The sequence below is a fragment of the Cryptotermes secundus genome, unplaced genomic scaffold (assembly GCF_002891405.2).
Source record: "Cryptotermes secundus unplaced genomic scaffold, Csec_1.0 scaffold90, whole genome shotgun sequence".
Taxonomy (NCBI): domain Eukaryota; kingdom Metazoa; phylum Arthropoda; class Insecta; order Blattodea; family Kalotermitidae; genus Cryptotermes; species Cryptotermes secundus.
This window is the reverse complement of record NW_019728497.1, coordinates 4690-22770: the sequence shown is the minus strand read 5'-3', so window position 1 is coordinate 22770 and position 18081 is coordinate 4690. Positions and strand designations below refer to the sequence as shown.

Below are 18081 nucleotides of genomic sequence, written 5' to 3'. Positions count from 1 at the left end.
TTCAGTCTAGGAAACCGAAATTAATGGCTGTGGGGATTCGTTGCGCTGACCACGTGACACCCTCTATCCGAAAAAGTTGGCACTAACTTTGCCGACAAATAGCGGTGTCTCGGCAAGTATAGTCTGCTTGTGTACTAAAACCATGGAGTTTGCTTGATACCATACATTGCTGATCACAGTGACCACACAATCTAAGGCATGGATTTCTGTGTGTTTATTCTGTTAATGTTGTCCTGTGTATAAGTAACAGTGATGGTCTAGTCCTGATTGTACAGAATTACGAAACTGAAGAAGTGACCAGAGCCCAACAAAACACTGTAGAGAAACTAATGAACGAACAATACTATCCATCATAACTGCAACATAGTCTTTTCTGAAAAACTGTCTACACTGATCAAGAAATTGACCACTTCTGCCAAACCTTTTCACAAATGCCCTATGACTGGACCATACCCTGAGCCACTTACATCACTCCACACCCTCACATCCTATTTCTCCATTCAATTTTAATATTATTCTCCTGTCTACATTTAGGATTTCAGGTGGTCTCTCCCAGTGAGGTTTTCTGGCTGTAATGCTGTATCCACCTCATCTTCCTTGATTTAATTATCTTAAGAGTAAATTTGTGAAGAGACAACTGCAACTAGAAACCTGGTATGTGTGGTCTGCCCTGTATGAAGCTGATTTACTAGAAAATGAAGCCAATATGTGCAGCTCTGCAAAAACTTTCTGACAAATTCTTATGCGAAAAAATATGAAGAATTACCTGCTGTTAATTAAATGTAATATGTCCATCACTTGAGCTAATTTGTCTGATGACTGAACAGATCCATTGTGATAGCACTCAGAAACATAGGAGGTGAATGTTGACGCTTCAGATGCAGATTAATAAATGGTTCAAGAGTGGTGGAGTAAGGCGTCTCAAGCAAATCTGGGCCGCTATCATTCAGCTGAAAAAGAGGGGGTAAAAATTGCTGATCAATAGGCTTAACCATTTGATAGTCATAACACAGATATCTGTGTGTGGGTACATCTTCCTCAGATCATCCCTTTCACGAGCAAGTCAACAGGCAGAAGTAAGTATTTCTGGAGTAATGCTTTCCCAGTAATCAAGAACAATTTAATTTTTTCCTTCTCTTCTAGCTTTCTTCTTCTTTATTTAACTCTCCTCCTCCTCTTTTCCCCCTTGTTGTGGTTCCTCTTCATTTGTCCTCTTCTACAGTTTTTTCCCTTTTTCTCTATCATCTGCTCTGTCTTCTCTTTCTCTTGTCCCCTTCCTCCTTACACCTCTTCCCATCATTTGGCCTCATTTTAAGCCGGTCTTTGTTAATAGTAATTTAGTGGCATGTAGCTAGAATTGTTCTGCTTTCCATTTCCAGTCAATGAGGCTCTTACTAGTGGACCTTACACAGTAAGTACCTCCCACCCTTTCATGTGAAGACAGGAATAGATCCAATTCCAAAGAAGTTGTCTTTAGAATACCGGACAATGGTCAAGGTCAATAAACCCAGCAATCCCAAGGCCACAGACAAAACCCTCTTAGAATTTAGCAGAGAACTGCAGCTACTACAAATTCATATTACATAAAAGAACTTAGGAGCTAAAGAATGGGTATTTATTGCTGGCATTACAAACCAGTGCTGAGGTCTAGATTGTGTGCAGCTTCTTAATGCCCCATAATCACCTTGATTCAGTTGGGTAAACTAGTCTTCAGGCATTTTCATTGTGTCCTTATATGTTATGACACCATGTATACTGGCTGACACCTGACACCTCCTTTTGTCCTTTAGATGGAAGTAAAATCTTCCTACAAAACACTGATAATCATCTACCAGACTGTAGGGTGTCATAACCCAAAAGGCAACAGTCTAAATCTTAACTGCCATGAAAATTTCATCTCTCATATAGTTTCAGACACAGGAAATCTTGGTTGTTCCACATACCTTGAACACTAGGTAATCGTCCTCAGACTCAGCATACATGCTGGAGAGACGGCAGAGGCCAGATTCGACACGATCCATCCTGTAACCAAGCAGCATGTAACAAGCATCTCGGTATTCCTGGATTGTAGTTTTGACAATTTCTTTCACCCTCTGGAGTTTCATTTCATAAGACTGGATTTCCTTTTGTAAATCTGCAATACAGAAATATACAATGGAATCAGATGTTGAAGTGCCAGCAAACATGATACAATCAACCCCACTACTACTCCCCGTGCTCAGTCACCAGGCCATGGAGGCAAAGGTCCAAAATTAAGCTGCAAGTATGAAACCATAATCATCACCACCATCTTACACTAACATTTTGTTACTCTTCTAGGCCATTCATCCAATTTTGGGTCACCAAAGAGTGCAAGACAGCACATGTGAAATGAAGACAAACATGCACACTTGGAGATGACTTTGCTGGACAGGGCAACATACTGTGGAGTTGAAAGGTCAAAGGATTGGCTGCATGAACTGAAGAACAGTTTAGTGCTTATATATGCTTGGAACAGACATATCCCTGGATATTACCTGGGTGTAGTCAATCTAGATGGAGGACAAGAACTTTCCGACTGAGGAGCTGACTAATCAAAAAGAAAATTAATCAACTTATTATAAATGATCTGAGTCACGTGGTAGCATAGTTGGTTGAGGCACTATGCTACAAGCCGGAAGGTCGCAGGTTCAAGTCCCGATGAGGTCATTGAATTTTTTTCAATTGACTACTAATCCTTCCAGCCGCACTATGGCCCTGGGGTTGACTCAGCCTCTAACAGAAATGAGTACCAGGAATATTCTTGGGGGTAAAGGGCAGCTGGTGCATAGGGCTGACAACCTTGCCGCCAACTATGAACCAACTGTCTAGAAAATGTTGGAAACCTCAACCTCTGACATCCCCATGGGCCTCCATGGCCTGTTACAGGGATAAATTTAAGTCCATGATTTATTTAAACCGTCTTGTAGTGCATACACTCATTTATCTCCTTCTCTCCCTCGCACTACATGTTTCGGCATAATAATGCCATCTTCAGGTGCTTACTTATCCACGCCAAACTAGTTCATTGCATGCCTTGTTCTCATATTAAAATAACTAAAATATGTATCTATCATATATATTGTCAGACGTTAAAAATATTAAAATTGTTCAGGATACCACATCACTACGTCGCACCTCACTACGCCAGTCACGCCCATTCTCCTCTGTTGGAGCACTCCTTCACTATCATGTGTGTGTTGTGTCTTGCTCCTGTGACTGCGTGTGTTATACTGCGAGTATAACACACGCAGTCACAGGAGCAAGACACAACAAAAGCACAACACACACATGATAGTGAAGGAGTGCTCCAACAGAGGAGAATGGGCGTGACTGGCGTAGTGAGGTGCGACGTAGTGATGTGGTATCCTGAACAATTTTAATATTTTTAACGTCTGACAATATATATGATAGATACATATTTTAGTTATTTTAATATGAGAACAAGGCATGCAATGAACTAGTTTGGCGTGGATAAGTAAGCACCTGAAGATGGCATTATTATGCCGAAACATGTAGTGCGAGGGAGAGGAGGAGATAAATGAGTGTATGCACTACAAGACGGTTTAAATAAATCATGGACTTCAATCAGTGCAACAGGACGCCAAAATATAACATTAGGGATAAATTTACTTTTACTTTATTATGAATGATTATTTAAATTGTGTCCTTAAATCAATCAACTTTTCTTGTAGTGTTTCTGCTTTCAGGTCCTGTCTAATATTCTGGCTTCAGATTTTATTCCTTCTTGTTCATTTCTCGATACTCCACATAAACATCATCTCTACTACTTGTAATGTGTTTACATCCCTCTGAGTATACCATGAAGTTTCTGTTGAAAATCAGAACAGGCAAGGAATATGTTTTGCATGACTAACTTTAATATCCCATTTGCAAAGAACAGTTCTAAGAGTCTAATAAATTTCCTTGTTCCATAATTACTCTGTCATAATTGCTTAATTTTGAAGCTTGAAATTCTACTCCACAAAATGTTTTAGCTTCTAAGATTTGTAACAATATAATAAGAATTTCTTGTCGCTACCGTGGTCTCTGTAATTTCTTCTTAGATTTTTCTGTTTGACATTTAGCAACCCAAAGTTTCCAATGATTTTTTTTAAGAATCTGTCTCATACACAGTGTGTCCAGGTTCTGTTAGGACTGTGTTCATTAAAAATACAAGACATGAATTATTTTAAAAATTTCATTCTTTTTATTCAAAACAGTCTCCTTCTGAATCAATACATAGCTGGAATTGATTGAAAAGTTTTTGAAAACAGTCACTGTACTCCTTTTGTGGAATCACATTTAAAACTGTGGTAGATTCCCTTTGGATGTCCTGGATGGGGCCGTGACGGTCTCCTTTCATCGCCAACTTAACTTTTGGGAACAACCAGAAATCTGCTGGAGCCAAATCTGGTGAATATGAAGGATGATCAAGGACTGTAATCCCCTTTCTGGCCAAAAAATCACACATGATCTTCGATTTGTGGGGTGGGGCATTGTCGTGGAGCAGTGACCAGGAACCTTGCTCTCGATATTCAGGTCAAATTCAAAGAATTCTCGCCCACAAAAGATTGAGGACTCTGAGATAATAATCAGAATTCACTGTTTGACCTTCTGGCAGAAATTCCTTGTGAATGATTCCTTTGGAATATAAGAAAATGGTTAGCAGTGTCTTTACTCGACTCTTTTGCATGCACACTTTCTTTGGGTTCAACAACGCTGCACTCTGCCGCTTTATGAGAGGCTCATATTGAAAACACCACGTCTCATCACCAGTAACAATCAGTTTTGTAAATTCTGTATCACTTTGGATCGACCATAACATGTCTTTGCAGTGTTCCACTCTGGCATGTTTTTCATCGCCTGACCGCGTGCGGTACAAACCGTGCATAGACCTTCTATTTGCCCAGATTCTCGGTCAAAATTTTATGCACAGTACTTTCTGGTATTCCCAAAAGCTCCTCGAAGAGTCTTGCAGAAACACATCTGTCTGATACACGGATTTCGGTCACTTTTTTTTTTTTTTTTACATTTTCTTCAGTGTGAATTGTTCTCGGCCTTAATGCATAGTGGAGTGTCTTCAATGTCCTCCCTGCCGTCATGAAATACAGCATACCACCGAAAAATGTTTGAGCGACTCAAACAATCACTACCGTACACACTTTTCATCATTTTGTATGCTTCTCTGGCTGTTTTGCCTAACTTCAAACAAAATTTGATGTCGGCTTTCTGTTCAACTGCCATTTTCCGATGAGCGTCAGAACAGTACTGTTACATTCAAGGTCAGAACACATGATGCAGCGATGCTTGCGCTTTGAAATTACATACAGTCACAGCTGAAACTTCAAGAATCTTAATGCCATAACTCACCAACAGATGGCATTGCAGGGCAAAATATATATAAAAAAAAAAAAGAGTCCTAACAGATCCTGGACACACCGTGTATTTTGCCTAATTCCATCCGTATTAATTACATATTTTTTCCACAGTGAGGGACTGGATGTGACTGCATATGTGGTATAGTGCTCAGAGTTCCTGGCTACAGATCCAGAGATCTGGGTTTGGTTTCTGGTGCTACCAGATTTCCTGAGAAGTACTGGGTCAGGATCGCTGTTCACTGAGCCTCGTGAGGATAATTGAGGAGCTATTTCAAGGAAATAGCGGCTCTGGTGTAGAAAACCGAAATTAAAGGTCATAAGGATTCATTGCGCTGACCACACACCCTCTACCTGCTAAAGTTGGAACTAACTTTGCCAACAAGCGGTGGTCACTCAGTCGGTATAGTTTACTTGCAGACTAAAACCATGGAGTTTGTTTTGTTTTTGTTTGATGGACTGCATATTACCTTGAACTTCTTGTGTGTTGGAAGCAGCAAGGTGCAAATTGACTGCCTCTGTCACGTCCTGTGTCTGTCCCTCTTCGAGAACTCGCACCCTCACCTGTAGCCTATCACATTCTTGCTGAAGGCGTGTCAACCTGTCCTCACGTTGGATTTCTGCTTCTGCTGCAGGATTCATCCTGCAACATTCAACAACCACTGCCAAAAATTATGTCTAATAAAGACACTTTATTGGGACCATCCTATGTTCTAAGGGTCCTCTCAAATAATCACATACACTCAACTCCTGATTATCCGGGATAATGGTGGGGATGGAAATCACGATTAATCGAAAACCCGGTTAAGACAGATTTTATTAAAAGTAGTACTGTAATACTGTACCTTCATAATACTATAGGCCTACCTGTATTTAAATTTATTCAACCTTATTTTTATGTCATCTCATGGCCTATTTAATACATTTTTTGCATTACACTGAAGTATGAATTAGTTATTTCAATCACAGTGTTCAACAACATCCAACACTTTTTACGAATATTCACACTTAACACTTAAAAAAATTTAATATTGTCGTTTGCTTTTTTGTGGCATTTTCCTTTTTACGGATATCCGTACGAAGCCTACGTAATATTAGCTTGTCACTTAATAAACTGTTCTCTTCACTCTCAAGATAGTCTAGTAAGGATTCCAAATGATTAAGAGCAGCACCATGTGATATTTTCTTACTAAAAGCACTGTCAACCTCTTCCTCATTCTCACTTTCTTCCCGCTCTTCTGGCTGCACCCCCACGGAACTTACGATTTCGTCACTGCTTTACATTTTTAAGCCCGGCTCACACGAGTTACTGTTGAATACTTAACACAACACGCTTCCTTTTATGCCCTGACATTTTGCTAACACACTTAAAGATCTGTATCTGTCCTTGAAACTTTCCACAAATCCTTGCATTCTTTCACCCCTACCCTAGAACACTGCGTTAGCATAACGGGACCAAAAAATGCTGAGCTTGGTTCACTAGTGCAAAAATAGTGTTACAACTCACCATGTGAAACAAAAGTGAATGAATATTAAACAACATATAAGCCTCAAAAAAGCCCTGGTAGCCCCGGTTAAGTCACAAACCAGTTAATTGAGAGTTGAGTGCAGTTCACTATTTTAAGATAAATTCTTAACCAGAACAAGCCAAAGAACCTAATCTATAACAGATGTGGAACAAAAGAAGGAATTCCTTGGTTAATTATCATATAATAAAAGTGTAAAACATGTGCAATTTAAGAGCATGTATGGTTTCTGAACATGTTCTTAACAAATTTTTAAATTTCTCTAAACAGAGACTTGATGTTCATTTACTGCAGATACAGATCTACTACTGACAGAGATGTTATACTATAGAGCCATTTTTCTTGCATTTTGTAAGGATGCTGGATTAGCGGTGCTGCTCTTAAGACTTGTGTTCAGTAGGAACCTGGACTGAATCTCAACCAGTCACAAGCCATCTTTTTAAACTACAGTGGTTAACTACACATACTAGCTGCTTTAACATATATAACTCTATATTCTGCCCATGTAGTGTATTTACATATTGTGTATGATTCTCAGAATAAGCAGAGATTATTTCTTTCAACAGCATTAACTGGTTGCCTTTTTAATGGAGATGCACTTAGTTCTCTGTATGAACCAAAGAACCAATCATCCTTTTATTTCCACTGATATACATCAGATAAAAAACATTTCCAGAAGTTCTTGATTTTCATAACCCAAATATTTTACATCACATACACATTTTTGTATAAGCCATACATATGATAAATGATCCAATCTGATTTGAGCTTTATATAAATATGACTGACTGCTCTGAAATGAAATCTATGTAACATTTTTCAGTATGGGCCTTTGATGTGAAACTGGATCCAAATGAATTATGTAGAGAACAGTGGGATACAATAGTGCAGTCAGTGTTGTGAGTAGGCTATCAGCTGGGAAACCAGAGAATCAGGGTTAAATTCTTGGCAAGTGAAGTGATTTCTCTCTTCTCCACAGAATGCCATTCAGGTCTGGGGCCAACCAACCTCCAATCGGATAGACACCAGTGACTTTTACCTCAAGGTAAAGTAGCTGGGAAATAAGTTATTACTCACCCCCATCCAGTGCTGAGTTTAACTATGTGTGAGCTATACCTTCACTGCAGCATGTTTTCCTAATGTGTGCACAGTTACGCACAGGCAGAACTTATGTACAAAAGAACTTCTACTGTCGTCTTACCTGAAGTGCAAAACCTTGGACTTCACAGGATTGAAATCACCCTTCAGGGCCCTGTACTCCAGCTCCACCTCCAGCTCGTCCCTGCGTTTCATCAGATGTTCCTTCTCTTGTTGCAGAGAATTTATCTCTTCCTCCAACTTACTGATTCTTTCACTGAACTGGACACCTGCAAGTTTTGACAAAATAATAACACTCCAAAGACCTAAATAGGAATAAGTGAACAATTTATGATATCAGCTAATAAGAAACTCTGTGACATATGCAGGTCACCTAGCACTGACAGCACAGAAGAATTTAGACAGTATAGTTTAGGTTGGAAGGATGAAGCATGAAATACACATAAAAGTTTGGTGAAAGGTGATCACGCTTTAATCTCAGCAGTGTTGAAGTTTATGGTTCTAGTACCAGACACACAGAGGCTGTTAAACCATATGACTGTAACTTCAGTCATGTATGTGCTTGCCTGAACCTTTCACTGTTTTTTCTAGATCCGCCTCTAACTTCTCAACCAGATCACGGTATCCTTCAATTGTCTTCTCCAATGCCTCTATTCGTGACTTCTGCTGTTGCTGCTGAGAGTTCACAAATCCTGATGAAGAAGTTATTGTTAATTCCTTCTCGTACAGGTCCAGTTGTGACCGATAGCTGTCTCTTTCCTGGAACATTGTACCTTACATGAATGACCTATGAAAGGATGATGTATACGAAGTGCACTTCATGGGACCTTTCAGTTGGTAACATTCCAGTTTACATGATTGCAATATATATCCAGTAAGTTTCCCCCAGAAAAAAAAAATACAGTGGAACCCTCATTTGACATTCCTTGATTACTGGTTTTCCCTCATTTAACGCTCAATTTCTCTGATCTGCAGTCAATCATCTCTGTGTCAAATATCTTCCATTTAAGACTTTCCTTAGTTTAGCTTTAAAATCAACTGCTCCCCATATAAACCTCAAATGAGGGTCTCACCTATTTTGATTGCCATCAGAAAACGAACATTTAGTGATGAAACCTTGCTACTGGCAGATACAAAACAGCATCTCTTGATGTTGATCCTGCTCTTGGGTACTGCAATGTAAGTGGGCAGTGTTGTCAACATTATGTAGGTACATGCTGCTTTCATCTTCTGAGTCAAAGGCAGTAAGACATACCAGTGTTCATGTACATACAGAGTTTGGTCAAACATGCTCAAAGGGGAAGGTAATGCATTCTTGTCCATAAGGCCCAAAGGGTGAAGTGCGGAGGAGTTTTAGTCCAATAAACCCATAGGAAAAAGAATCACTCACCCTACTCCAACACTGAAGATGGAAGCAGCATTTATATCCAACACACTGGAAACACTTCCAGCAGTCTCAAGAGGCCTAATATCATAAAGGATAATGATGATAATAGCTTGTATAGCTGAAGAGTGGCTGGCCAATGTAGGTAGACAGGCACCATGTTGCCTAAGTGTAAATGTGTTTAGATTACAAATCAGAAAGCTGATAACACTCTTCTGTGTATAAAGACATACCCGTGAGACTAGAAGCAACCTCTTCTGAAGGCGTTTTATAAGCTTGCTCTGATCATCATTCACTGTTTGCATGCCCTCTATCTGCTTTGTTGCTTTACCCAGCTCCATGGAAACTTTGGATTTGGCTTGCTGGGTCGCCTTCATCCTGTATCACACACAAAACTTTCAAAACTATAGGAAACACTTAAGACTACTATAAATAAATGAAAAAATTAATTTTGCATTCAGTTCTCCAATAAAGTACAACTGTTTTACAGCGTGTTAACCTTTTGTCATGTAAATATGGTGACAAGCTGTCTAAAATCCTTAAATTTCAGTGTCTTGGTGCCATAGAGAGGCATCCATTTGCTAGGTGATGGAGACACAAATCCCTGCCAGCCATAAGAGTCAAGGTGCTTCTGGGAACCAAATCACCTAGATGATCCATTATGAAGCATGTCAGACACGTCACTGTTCTGGATCAAGCATATTCCTAATCAGCCTGCTACCACAGTACAACAAGAAACTGAAGCAAGGAGAATGTAAAAAGAGAATTCAGGTGAAGACAAAGAAGGCAAGCATCAGAATGGAGAGTTCAATGCCCAACTGTACACCCTACAAATGCTTATATGCAGCTACAAATAAGACGGACGAGCGCCACCTAAGTCCATTTTCAACCACAAACCACAGTGCAGTCATATCGACAATGTTTCTTCTGGAAAAGCTTGTTCAGGTTGTGCTGCAATCTGCTATTGTTTTTGTATAATATTTATATAAATACTGCACAGAAGATTCCATTTTGCTTTAAGAGAAGTCCAAGTACTGCACTTGTTTTACTTATTTAAGCTTACGATTCTTATGGCCTGATAATTAATTACAAACAGTAACATCTCAAATTTGAAGTTTCTTTGGGGAGAATGAATTTGGCCACTGAATTAAGAAAAATCTTCACCGGAGGTAATTTATGACCAAGATGTGGAACTACTGGGAGCATGGCTGAATTAAGTGTAGGGAGGCAAGACTAACATAGGACAGTACCTTGAAACAAGCTACACAACTGCTTCGATTCAAATATGTAGGTAAGTCAATAAGTAAGTTACAAATGGATATAGAACTTAAACAAATAAGAGTACTGACTTGAAAAATGCTTTTATTTCTCAACATAATCTCTCTGTACATTGAGGCACTTGTCCCATCATTTCCAAGCCCCTGAAAACCAGCAGCATAAAATTCTTTGGGCTGTTGTTGGAACCAGGTGGTGACTTCCCTTTCTACAGCTTCATCGTCGGGAAAATGTTCAGCCGAAAGATGATGTTTAAGAGGGCCGAACAAATGGAAGTCGCTTGGAGCAAGGTTGGGGCTATATGGAGGATGCTTGAGGACTTCCCACTTGAAATTTCACAGTCTCATTTGTCTTGTTGGCAGTACGGGAATGCGCGTTTCATGCAAGAGCAACACACCTGGTTCCGACAGCAGCCCAGAGATTTTATGCTGCTGGTTTTCAGGGGCTTGTGAAATGATGGGACAAGTGCCTCAATGTACAGGGAGATTATGTTGAGAAATAAAAGAATTTTTCAAATCAGTACTCTTATTTGTTTGAGTTCTATATCGATGTGTAACTTACACATTGGCTTACCCTTGTAGTTGCTTACTGAATATTCACAATCATCTCTCCATCTCATTCAATGCTACAGAACCCCAAAATTGAAGCAGCATCAATCTGCATTAAAACTGTACGGACTGACCTCGAATCAAGGTGCCCCACATCTGCAGTAAGTAAGAGCTCTTTCTGTTGCAGTGTTTCAATCCTCATCCTAAGTAATTCTGGCCCTGCCATGGCTTTCTCTGGTGGGACTCCAAGGCAGTGGTCACGAGCAAGTTGACGCCAGCGTTCTAGAACTGATTCCAAGTGTCCATGTGAGGCTTCTAGCTGTGCTAACTTCTGTTCCCGCTCCTCAAAACCTGTCTGGCGTGATCGAAGGTCCATCACCTCTTCCTCCAGTATAAGCTTATTGTGGACTGCATCTCTAGAACAATCAACATCAATGCTCTCTTTACTTAATTACTGTAGTTGTTACAGAAATGTTATCACCTCTGCTGTGGTGATTAGGTGTATTCAATTTTTGCCAAGTAGATTTTTCTTCCTATAACTGAGTACCCTCAATTCAAATTTTGTAGTCTTATAGTACAAACTGTCTTTAATCTATACTTTTTTAAACTTATCCATAAGCTTTTGCATATACTGGGAATATGGTAGTTTGAACCACGTTAGTTCATATTTTAATCGAAGTGCATTAAAGAAATAAACAATCACATCTGCAATCTGCTTTAATTACCCTGCTCACTGCATCACAGTGTCCATAAAGAAGAAGTAATTTGATCGGCGAAGATATTTTAGAACTCCTTGAGGGAACCAACTTCAATGCCATCTTTAGAATAGTAATTGTGAATATAAATATGTAAATCATTCAAGTAGTAAATGTGAAATTACTTGCTGAAAATAATTTAGCACTGGAGAAATCAAGATATTAGCTTTGATATCAGTTAGAGGAAGGAATATTTCTTTTCCACTATATCCACAAGGAATTTTGAGTCTGCCCAGCTTCCTGTCCTACTGCTTCATTTCCTGGGGTGAAGCAGCAGCCAATGTGTAGAACTGATGACTCACCTCCTTGTACTGCCATGGTTAAGGGCATGTGCAGTTTTGTGTTCATGCACCACATGTCTAAATGGTGCTTAGACATCGGATAAATCTACTTTCTTCAATAGTATACAATATTTACACCTGATAAAATTATTATATAAAGCATTAATAAGGCATAACACATTAAATGAAACACAGGGCAAACCTAAGGTTCCTATTTTCATCTCGGAGCAAAGCCACCTCCCGCTCCAGGTCTGGTAGTCGCATGAGATTATGTTGCTGTTTTTCCAGCAGTTCTCTAGCTTCTTCTCCTTTCTCCTTCTCAAGTTCCAACTCCTGAAAAGAAGGTGAAGTAAGTGAATCTTTCTACTTGACCAAGAAAGCTTGAATCTTTATCTCAAATGCAAATTTCACTGATGGAGGACTGGCATTCATGTCACGGTGTTCCTAAATCCTAATGGCACCTTAACTCAGTCTGAAACAGTGATGTGCATTAAATCTGAGAAGCTGCTGAATTTAATGCACACTCCTACTTTTAAAGTTAAACTGAAGAAAAATTGTTGCTGTGCATTCTCTTCTCACCAAAAAAGAACCTGTCACTTTACAATGGTTATACAAAACCTGTCAATTTTCCACAACATTCTCAGGAAGGAGGAGGATGAGAAGGATTAAAAAAAATTACCTTAATCCGTTGCTGTGCCTGAGTAAGGCGGTGTTCATCGAGTTCTACTTGATGCTTTAAATTTGTAACTCTGACTACTTTCTCTTCAAGCAATTTGATATAGTCTTTGAGTGATGTTGCCTCTTCAGTTGAAAGTGCTAACTCTGCCTCCAATTCTGATATTCGTTGTTCTCCAGCTGCACATTTCTTATGTGTAAGCTCCATCTGAATCATAATGGTTACAGGACATTAGCTGCTGCTGTTAACTAAAATGACCACCGAAGTCAAAGTAAACGCATCACAATTATTACTATTAACACTAATTATTAATTTTACCATTTGAGAGGGTGGTTACATCTGTAAACAAATGACAAATCTTGTTTTCCAACTGAAATTAAAATTCTCTATTTACAACACAAATTCCACCAGTAAATACTCCAAGATCTAAAAGTTTGTGATGATTGTACATTAGTACAAATATTATGTTTCTGGACTTTATCCATTGTCCTGTTTATATTTCATAACACACCATTTTGGAGCTTGGATTCTGTCTCCGTCTTCAGGTAAAACTTACTCACGTGGACCCAGCTGACAGAGCTCTGAACTAGGGACCAGCTCTATCGATTGGGCCCAACTGACTAAGTTTCACCTGAAGACGGAGATAGTTGTGTTTTGAAATATAAACAGGATGATCTTCTAGATAAAAACAGGATGATGGTAGGGCAACCTGTATTAGCAGGCACTTCCCCTTCCATCGAAGTTACACTTACTGCAGAGCTTACTTCTGCTGGTTGTAATTTATTTGTTCTAAAGAATGGTAATCTGTATTTTTGTGACTCAATGTACATGGTTGTTTTTATAAGTATCGTTATCACTGTTACCATGAGTTAATCAACTGCATCATAACAGCAACGTTAGACCCATTAAGCAAATCACTGTCTGCTACACTGATTCATCTTTCAGCTACACTCCTACAATTAACATTTATTCATAATTCTAACCATCAGACTGTAAACATGACATTCATAATCTTACCTGTTTAAACTGGTGAAAGAATCGGGCATATTCTTCTTGAAGCTGGAGGAGGATCTTCTTCTCAAGTTTATATTTACAAGATTCAGCAGACTGTTTATACTGAGAGAGTTCATCCCTGCTCTCCACCTCTCGTTTACGCAGTACAGCAACCCGGCCTTCCAATGCCTTGATCTATAAAAATAACTTCTCTGATCTAATGTAGATGAATGGCTAACACAAATGTATAAACTGTGTTCAAAATGAGACCCTGTGATGTAAAGGGTAAAATTTTTCCATGCTGAAGCACCATACAATGAAGGTGTAAAGGAAGTATTGAAGTAAAATACTAATCCCAGTACCAGAAGGAGGTGAACGGTCACCTTTAGGCTGGGGCCACATGAGTGCACAAAATGCGTCCGTTGTAACGAACATACTTTATGATGGATGTAAGATTTGAGGCTTTCACGGCGGTGACTATGAAGAAGGCAGTCTTCTGGGATTTGGCACCGTGTATATGTGGTGTTAACCCCCCATATACACAGTGCCAAATCCCAGAAGACTGCTTTCTTTATGATGGATGTTGCTGAGGACACCACACAGTTGCAGAATGTGGTGCATAGTTTATTGTCTGCAATGGAGCCAGAAGAAAGCGAAGCATTCGCCTCTCTTGTTTATTTCTACAATGGACGTCTCGACATTTGTTACAACGGACACATTTTGTGCGCTTGTGTGGCCCCAGCCTTAAGTTCCAGCTGCATTCAATACCAAATAGGAGCCTTACTGGATATGAGGCTAGGTCCAGAACTAGTCTGGAGGTGAAGGTGAAGAGAAAAATGATGCCTCTGCCAAGAACGAACCCTCAGTTATCTAGCTCCCAACGTTGCTCATTTTACAAATAAAGCTATCTCAGCACCTTGTGACAAGAAAATATGAATTTTAAGTTGCTGAACAACTTTAAGGATTCTAACACTAAACAAAATTAACACCCTTAAATTAATCTAAGCTATGATGCCATCCAATTACAGTCGTCAGTTTTGTTTTACTGTACTTCGTTTGACTTTTTATGTGTTTATTGCTTAAAACAAATGCTTTATGCAGTCACTGTAGCCATTAACAGTCAGCCCATTTATATAATTAATCTCTGAAACTTCTCAAAAGATTCTGATAATATTTTAAATTTGCACATGTTCAATGAAACCGATGTTGTTTTCAAACTCAGTCACACCAGCATATCTATAAAATAAAAGAAGTCCTGGATAGAACTAATGACATCCATGTCCTCTGAAATGCTTCAATCTAGATGGTGCACCCAGCAACAACTGTAATATAATAATTAGGCCTCTCCAGTTTACCGATCCATTTGTGTACATAATTTATAATAGTAAAGGTTTCAACTGTTTTACATTTTTATCACAGTGTTGCACCTTTGCCATATTTGTAATAGAAATGTTTATTAACTATCTCCACACAAAATTTCACATGCTCAGCAAAATCTGCTCATTAGTCACTGCTGTAAGATCAAAATTTGACACTGAATTTGAACTATCACCAAACTTTGGCTTTACATGATACAAGAAGTTTGGGGAAGAACTAATCGCTTACTTTCCTTTGATAAAACATGGAATGCATACAAAATGACACCTCTAACAATTCTTCATTGCCACAGGAACATCTTTACCGAGTTGTTACCTAGCAATGATAGGGAGATAACAGACCCACAGACTCTCCTTAGATACGAGACAGACCACACACAAAAAGACGTGTTCAACAATTCTTCTATTGTAATGTGTATTCTTTGCCACGAGAATGTGTTTACTGAGCACCTGCCTAGCACAAAAAGGAGGGACGCACTTAACTGAGCTGTTGCCTTGCAGCAATATGAGGGATACAAATACAGATACACAGACTGATGAACGACACTGTTCAGATGGGCACAGTTGCCATGATATACATATCAAGTTTCATAAGGACTGTTTCAGGCATTCAGAAGTTAATAGGGGTAAATATGCCCTTAACAAACTGTATATTTTTAGAATCTATCAACTACACAAATTGTCATGGCCACATATTAAACAGTGTTAATGTCATTTTCAGCTCAGAAATTTATGCACATTCAACTTTGGTATTTTTGATGGAAATAAATTAAGAGTACACAGATAGACTTGTCTTTTATATACCGGACGATGGGTGAAGTCTAAAATAAGCCAAAAGAAGTAAGAGTACACAGTTTGGGTGGCATGCATACATACTAGGTTTCGTTAAAATCTGTAACTGGTTGAAATGTTACTGGGGGCACTCATATACAATGCTATCAGAAGTTTTTTTTTATTGTGCATTCTTTGCATAAATCAGCATACTGGGGTTGGGGGGATACAATATCAATTCACCTGCCTGCCCTCATTTTTAATCTATGATACCATAGGCAGGACTGCATTCAAATTTGATACTGTGGACTCTATGCTGAAAGTTGAGACAATAATTTAATTTTTATCTTGACTGAATTCATATATGTGCTGTGTATTATCAAGGATATTTCTTGCCATTATCCATCAACACTCATAACAAGATTTACTTCATAAATGTATTAGCAGAAATGGGGTTCAGCTCAGCCACACATGAAGATGGTCATCTAAGGTACACAACTGCAACAAATAATTTGGAATTTAATCCTTTATGATTCATTTTAGGGTTATCTTCCCATCTATGCCTAGTTCTCCCAACTGATTTCTTACTTTCAATTAAAAATGTGTATGCACTTAGAATTTGTCTCACACATGCTGCATGCCTTGCCCATCACACCCTCCCTGAGCTGATCACCAATTGTCCTGATTCTTCTCCATTCAAATTCCAACATTAAGTAGCACCTCTTATTTAGTGTTTCATCATGCTTGACACATAAGTTATAAGTTACTAAGTAGATAAAATTTGTCACCCATTGGCTTGACACACTTACAGAAATATTTTGTTGCCCAATTGTTTACATGATAAATGTGAAGCAAACTTTGTTCTTATTATATAATCTTACTGTTTCTCTATCCCGCTCCTGTTGCTTTAAGAGGCTTGTTTTCTCATTGTCAAACATTAACTCCAACTCCATCCTGATAGAATGCAATTTTTGTATTCGTTCTTCCAGGCTGGCCTTCTGAGCCTTTGTTTCTGCCAATTCTGCCTTCATCCACCTTGTCTTCCATGGTGAAGCTGCAATTAAAAAAAAAAAAAAAACTTAATGGAAATGTTCTTCTTTTATAATAGGAAACTTAAAATTTGTAAGCGCATTGCACATCATATATTCCTTTTACCACACAAACCACCATTAATGTAAAAATGCATAATACATTTTTGATTCCCATGGATCTGCTACAGATAAGGTATGTGAATAATTTACTAACTATTTAACTACAAGAAACTAAGTCATTCTTCAGAAACAACCAGTCACTCAGCTACTCAAAAATTTCCAATCACTGAACAGAACCCTAACACTCATTATGATGATCACAAGATCCCTCCACTGGTACCTATCCTGAGCCAGACGAATTCTGTCTGTATCACCCATACTCCTTACATTCCACATGCCAGATCTCTTATCCAGTTTCCTTAGTGTATGTTTTTTTATCCCAAAAAAGTCTGTCCAATTCTGAGGACCTGTGTAACAATTTATAACATTATTTTTTGTGGTGAGGTTTTACCCCATGCCCAACCCCTCAGCCAGTAGACCATATCTTGTTGTCCATCCACTAGTGCTTATTCAATATATTCACAGCTACTCTCCATATCTGGAGTCCATCTCCTTGATCCGCAACACAAGAAGGCACATGCCATGTTGAAAAGGGATCCATTTAACATGGGTTTATAATAATAATTCAATTCAATTCAATTCTTTATTATTTATGTGCCAAGTTAACAGCCGTAAGGCCAATTACAGACTTAGCACAGTGAAGATGAAAGTAATTAAGTGTAACATTATACAAACATTAGACAAACACATTATAAGTCAAAAATAAATTACAGGAAATTTCTTGGGAAAACACAGTAATGAAGAAAAGTAAACAAACAAGCAAATAAATGATAATAATAACAATAATAATAATTTCATTATCATAAAACTAAGTGTTATTTAGAAGTGAAAAGAAACATAAATATTTAATT

General features: G+C 38.6%; 1 protein-coding gene across 1 annotated transcript in view; it reads right to left on the bottom strand.

Moving 5' to 3' along the window:
* Positions 1-18081, bottom strand: part of LOC111865135 (mitotic spindle assembly checkpoint protein MAD1) — a 25277-nt gene that overhangs the window by 3994 nt on the left and 3202 nt on the right. The window contains exons 2-12 of the mRNA XM_023852893.2: positions 16961-17133; positions 13951-14127; positions 12943-13146; positions 12466-12596; positions 11362-11643; positions 9638-9782; positions 8587-8779; positions 8124-8289; positions 5867-6039; positions 1944-2134; positions 767-950 (exon numbers count right to left, since the gene is read on the bottom strand). Of these exons, the coding sequence (XP_023708661.1) occupies positions 804-950; positions 1944-2134; positions 5867-6039; positions 8124-8289; positions 8587-8779; positions 9638-9782; positions 11362-11643; positions 12466-12596; positions 12943-13146; positions 13951-14127; positions 16961-17133 (1982 nt within the window). The 3' untranslated portion in view covers positions 767-803. The remainder of the gene's footprint in view (positions 1-766; positions 951-1943; positions 2135-5866; positions 6040-8123; positions 8290-8586; positions 8780-9637; positions 9783-11361; positions 11644-12465; positions 12597-12942; positions 13147-13950; positions 14128-16960; positions 17134-18081) is intronic.